The following is a 6365-nucleotide window of genomic DNA, read 5'->3' as shown; positions in this document are numbered from 1 at the left end:
CCGCGTGTAGTTAGAGGGGTGTCCCTCCTCCGTGTTTTTTTTTTTTTTTTAAGCTGCTTGCCATGCTTTAGACGCCGGAGCGCCGGGAGAGAGAAGCGGGAGTGAGAGAGAGAGAGAGGTGCGCCGGGTCTCTCCCTCGCCGGGCTGTTACCTGTCTCCTCAGTCCAATGTCGGGTCCCTGTCGGTTCCTCCTCGTCCTTTATGCCCACCTTCATGCGGCTGATCTGATTGTGTTGGCTTAGAGAGAAAGGAGTAAAAAAAAAACTTAGAAGGAAAGAGGTGTTTTCTTTCTTTTTTTTTCTTTTTTTTTTTTTTTTTTTTTTTTTAGATTTCACACCTGTCTGCTGCGAAAGGAAAAAAAAAGGACCGCCGTGGGTTTTTTGGTATATCCACCGATTGCATTTTTCTTCTCCAGGGGGAGGGGGTCGCACCGTTTTGGACAGTGCAGGACAGTCGAGTTAAAAGCTTGGATGAGACGCCTCGCTCGGATACCGAGATGGAGTTGCTGCTGATCTGCTTTTCCTTGTGGATATTGCACTGCAATCCGGCCAATGCGGACTCAATCATTCATATCGGTAAGCGTCCGAGGAAACGTGATGCTCTTAGAGGCAGTAGTAAAGGGAAATAAACAAAAAAATAAAAAAAAGGAAAGCTCAGCCAACACATGAGATTGTAGTCACACAGCGTTATAAACAGTCTAACCAGATTGCCTCCTGTCTTTAACACTATAAAACCAGGTAAAAAGTTTTGTTCCCTCCTCTCCCCTTTTACATGCCAAACATTTAGTCATGGCTATATTATTTCTATGAGGTGTTGAGTGATCTCTTGTTTTTCTGCAGGTGTCATCTCTGCATTCCCCCTGGCTTCAGATCAAAAGCCATAATAAGCACATTCGGCCCCATAAATTGCGCTCCCTACGCATTCAAAACACGGATTACAGTGAGGCGCGTTTTAATTAAAGCTTTGAAGAGCTCGACGTCCATCAGCCAACATACTCATGGGTTTCTTCTTCCTCTTCTGATTTTTTTTGTTGTTCTTTTTTCGGCCACATCTTATACAGCCGACAAGCTTCAACTTTCACCCAAACGTGACTGCAATGTCAAATAACAGAGCGATAGAGAGAAAGAGAGAGAGAGATACAGAGAGAGAGAAAGAGAAAGAGAGAGAGAGAGAGAGAAGGAAGGAGGGAGGACAAGAGGTGGGGGACGTCAGCGGAGTTTTAGAGATGCAAAAGGGCATAGAGCCTCTTTGTACTCCAACTTCAAACCAGGGGTATGCAGAGATGGAGGCATCATTTATCAGAGGATGTTCAAACAGATTCTCTTCAAACATGGGATTAGGCTTTTTTTATTTATTTTTTAAACCCAAACAAATAATTTGCATTAAATATTTGCATCCCCCTCATCTCCCTCCCCACCTCGTCCTGATCAGATCACAGCGACCAGCTTTGTAATCCCTGATAAAAACGTCAATGTCACCACGTTCAGATTTCCGTTCTGTCGCTGCTGCTGCTGCTCACAGTTTACTGCAACAGTCTGGCAAGCAGCAGGTGCTCAGTCGCTGGCTTAAAACAGCAGCGGGACTTCATCCAGATGATGCTGGCTGATGCTTTGCATAGCGTTACAGGGTACCCCAATTATATTTCCTGAATTCCCCCTCACAGCGATATGTGTGTGCACTTTTTCATTCGCTGGCCGATGCCATTTTGATCAACAGAGGAGGAGCAGAGGCGGTTTACAAGCAGTGTGCCTCCTGCATGCAAACCTATAACGCTCAGTAGGTTGTGTGCATTAGATCTGATGAACATTTGCTGCTGTGGATAATAGACTCAGCACATCAAATGTTGCAATCTTCACCCGTAGCAGACTAAGCTCAGACTAGATGATGCTGGAGATTAAATAGTCGTATCACTCTGATGAATGGTATCAACAGGTCTTCGAATGATCTGGGATTACATTCTATAGCCCTGAATCGGCATGGATGCCTTAGGCTAAACCATTGAAGGTGTGTTGTGGTGTCTGGTGCCCAGATGAGCAGCAGCGTGCTCTTGTCATGGCTTCCTGACCTGTCTGCGGCCTCCATATGCAACAACGGTAATGCACTCTGTTGTCTGAAAGCTTTACATCAGAAGCAGTGTGAACTTCTGCAGCAGTTTGAGCTACGTTGGTTCATTTGTTCAGGCATCAAGTGCCTCAATGAGCCTTAGCCACGACTCTGTTGCCGGTTCATCACTATTCGTTTATTTTACCTCGTCTGGCAGATAGAACACCTTACAAGAGTGAATCAAGATGTTTTAACCAAGTTGTTTTCCCATTTTTCTTCGTTTAAAGAAAAATGGGAAGAGCTGTGTACTTGACACCTAACCTGTTACTCACTAGTATGTGCAATGCTGAAGATACAATCGGTGTTCTCAGTGGTCACAATGCTACATGTGAGAAGTGTAAGTCTACTTTTCTCGCACTGTCCGAGCGCCAACATGTCGTTCCTCCTTAGTACAGTTCTTGCATGACTCCTCGTTTCCTGCCAACAGGTGCCATATTCGAGGAAAATGCTGTCAAAGACGATGAGATTTTCCAACTCGCCATCTCAGACCTGAGTTTAAATGATGACATCCTGCAGAGCGAGAAAATCACCCACTCTGTGAAACTTATCGAGCCTAACAACCCATTCCAGGCTGTGCAGGAAGGTAAGACACCATACCGATTCCCCAGCAGCGATGTTCCTAATTGGTCTGGGTGACTTTTCTGATTGCCTGGTGGCATCTTAAGAAGATGGTCTTTGTTTGTCTAAATAAGCCTTGTGGGACTCCTGCATCAAGTCTGTTTTGTCTTCTTGCTAAAAGTTTCATATTCTATTGTGGTACGCGTCAGAAAACATATTAAAGGGCAGTGGGGAGCCGGAAGATGATGACCCAAGGGTCTGGAAGTGTTGGGAGACTATTTGCATGTAGTGTTGCCAAACCAAGGTGTCTTCTGTGGTTGCAAAGCTAGGTGGAAGCATTGAGTTAGAGCAGAGCAGCATTAAGATAAGATGAGGAACTAAAAAAAGACATTTGAAGATGATCAAATGTTGCTTCAGCACCATTCCACTGAAAATAAGAGGAAAGCGTTTCTTGCTTGCTGTGCTTCTTTGAATAATGAGTGTTGCTGACTTGTTCACGTTATTTTTTTGTTGTTTTTTTGCTTGAGATATTTTATCTGTCTCATTTGGCTTACACATATTGTTTGATGGGGTACACCCATACGCACACGCACACACAAAAACCCTATCAATTATTTCATCAAGTTCTGCCAAGGTCATCCTTCGCAAACATTAAACAATAATCCCGTTGACTTCAAAAAAAGTAATTAAGAAAATCTTCCACTAAAATGAATCATTAAGACTTTAATAGGTTCCCGGGGACCTTCAAAAGCTGTTTATGTCCCCTACTTTTCCTCACGGAGTCTGTACTTTTGTCCCCTGTTGCACAAAGGCCTTGATGACTCATTGCTATTCACAGTACTCCTGACAGGCACAAAAACTGATAATATGTCTCGGCTTCTGCTATAATTAGTGCATTGTCATTTAGCTCAGGCATTAAACCCCGTCAGTGATATCAGGTGTTCTTATTCACATGTTCTTTGGAGAGCGTAGTAGACATTAACTTGATTTGTATTAACAGCGTACATAATTTTTTGCGTCTGTTTCCAGGTCTGGATTTGAGAAATATTCCTTGAAAAATTTGAGAATAAAAATAAAAGTGAGCATGAGCAAAAAGACACTATAGAGTGAAAACACCACAATCAAGCTCTATCCAGCGCATGGTTGTCAAAGGAAAACGGCGGCGAAAGGGAATCCTCCAGCTCATATGTGACGACATAATGTGAGAATTTATGCGGCAATTTGTCGAATAAGGATGAGGGAGCTGGTAGGAATGCTGTCTGAAATCAGTAGCTTGGAGATCTAATGAATTGGCATCTAATCTGGTGATTTAAAACACATACACATAGTCCCTGTTTTAGTCACGAGGACTTAGTACAGGAATGGAGTTGTCAAAAGTCGTATTCCTCATCACCGTATGTAAATCTGTCGGCAGCTCGCATCAATATTCTCACACTCAGACAGTGAGAAAAAAGTAAGTTGGTTCCGCAGCTAATTACTGGAGGTAAATTTGCAGAAAGTTCATTTGGAGAGGGAGCTTATTGATTCATCTTACTAATACCTCCTGCAGAAATCAACAGATGGGTTGAGCTCAAAAGAGAACATAAGTAAAACAAGATTTTAGACAAAAAAATTGTGATTGTTTTGTCTAAAATACTTTGTGCTCAACCCACAATCCCATTGATGGAGCTGCAACTGACTGTGCTTGCTAAGACAAGCTAAGACAGCTCACTTGAAAAACAAAGAAAAAGACAAGCTGTGATATGTTGATGTTTTGTATTTTAGGATTTTCTAACCCTAAAATATTTTTAGCCAGAGTCTCGAAGCGATTCAAACACACTGCAGAAATTAACCAACTATAAACATGCATTACTTGACTCATCTAACTAGCGAACACGTGGCAATTAAACTGAGCGGGCAACAAATTATTTGCCATTAGTTCTTTAAATTAATGAAGTCAGCAGTGGTGAATGAGGGAGTTTGCAGAATACATATATAGCTCATGCTTATTATCCTAGCAAGGATTTCTCTTGACATTTTTAGGGTTCAAAATCTCCAGGAGTTCTTTATAACACTTTTTATCAATTCCATTTGCTTTAAGCCCCCACAACCCCCACCCAAAAAAATCAAAAAGACTGCTTTTCCATCCAGTGATTGAACGTCTTTTTGTCAGCCTTGATTGGATATCATTTAACACGCTTAAGTATTGTTTACAGCTCTGCCCCTGAAAATCAAATATTCACAGAAGCAAGTGTTTTGAGGGACGGGGGGTAAGACTGTGTGTGTCTGCGTGTGTGTGCAGAGGGTCGGCTTCGGTTTCCAGAGAGCGTGGGGAATAATGTGCAGTCGATGATGTGAGGATCGATGGGTGGCCTCAAATTCTTACACCAGAGGCAAGACGGGCTGGAGAGTGTTGAGTGACAACGGGGATAAGTTAACCTTTTTGCTATGCTCTTTTGTTCGCTGCCATCCCACTGTGAGCAGCAGTCAGGATCTTGCTACAGAATGAAGGAGGAAGGAACAAGGAGAGGATGGACATGAGCATGCAGGGAGGGAGTGTTTGGAGAGTGGAGGGGAATGAGGATGAGATGTGCAGAAGTAGAAGATGCAGAATGTGAAAAGAAAGTGAGGAAATTGGATTAAGGATAGGAGGAGCAAAGAGAGAAGTAAAAGAGATGAATTAGGAATGGTTTACAAAATCCACGTTTTATGGCTGCGAAATTGTTTCTTCATGGTTATGATCTTCAATTCAGTTGCCCTTTTATTCTGTTTTAGTCAACATGCATTAGTATCATTCATCAGCAGTAGATAATCCACCATTTACCCTTCATAAAATGTCAGCTATTCTCGTAGAATTGAAAATGTAGTAATTTAAAAAGGTTGAGCAGTACGGTGTTAGGCTCATCACTTTGACATCAATGGCAGTGGCATAAAGCATAGAGTGACTTTTACTTTTTTAAGTATGGCACACTTATTATAGAAAACTTGATGACTTTTAGAGTCTTTTCTCAGACTCTGAACTTGAACAAATTTTCAAAATTGAACGGGTAAAATCATTTATTTTATAAAGCTGTAATTACAAAACAAGGTGGTTATTGAAAGTGCTACGTTCCTTCCACTTCACAATTATGCACTACTTTATGCAAGTCTATCACATAAAACACCATAGTTTATGTGTGTAATTGTAGAAAACATGAGGAAGTTCCAGGGTGCTTTTCCAAAGCGCTGCATCTCTAAAACCTTTATAAAAAAAAAAAAGCTTTTCAAAACTATAAACCCTAAACTGCTTCACAGAAGCTAAAATCACTAAAAGAAACAAAAATGACACAAGTTATGTGTGTAAAAACAAACGACTCATAACATAAAACAATAAAACTGACCGAAAACTGAAGTCTTCACTAATTACCTGTCAAAAGAAATTTAAAAAAAGTTTTTTTTTGTTGTTTTTTTTTTAGTAAGACCATGACAATTCAAAGCTGGGGGCAACACAATTTGCAATTGTGGCTTCAAAGATCCATCTTTTCTGGTCTTAAAATAAGTCTGGCCCGCCTTAACCAGATGACAAACAAATATATTAAAATTGTTTGCCAATGTCATTCTGGGCAGAATCACATTGGGCTTGAAAAGTGGAGATTAAATTTCTTAAATGAATTCAGAAATATCAAGGCAATCCGTGCAGTGTGACTAAATTGGGTTTTCCATGGCGTCGTTCTCGTGTTCTTCAG

At 41.3% G+C, this 6365-nt stretch overlaps 1 protein-coding gene across 1 annotated transcript in view; it reads left to right on the top strand.

Annotated features, from left to right (window-relative positions):
• The first annotated feature begins 372 nt into the window (after positions 1–372).
• Positions 373–6365, top strand: part of grid1a (glutamate receptor, ionotropic, delta 1a) — a 220122-nt gene continuing 214129 nt past the window's right edge. Inside the window, exons 1-2 of the mRNA XM_055029739.1 lie at positions 373–575; positions 2531–2686. Of these exons, the coding sequence (XP_054885714.1) occupies positions 497–575; positions 2531–2686 (235 nt within the window). The 5' untranslated portion in view covers positions 373–496. The remainder of the gene's footprint in view (positions 576–2530; positions 2687–6365) is intronic.

This window comes from Poeciliopsis prolifica, unplaced genomic scaffold (assembly GCF_027474105.1).
Source record: "Poeciliopsis prolifica strain line A6 unplaced genomic scaffold, Auburn_PproV2 SCAFFOLD005, whole genome shotgun sequence".
Taxonomy (NCBI): Eukaryota; Metazoa; Chordata; class Actinopteri; order Cyprinodontiformes; family Poeciliidae; genus Poeciliopsis; species Poeciliopsis prolifica.
This window is presented reverse-complemented; position numbering and strand designations above follow the sequence as displayed.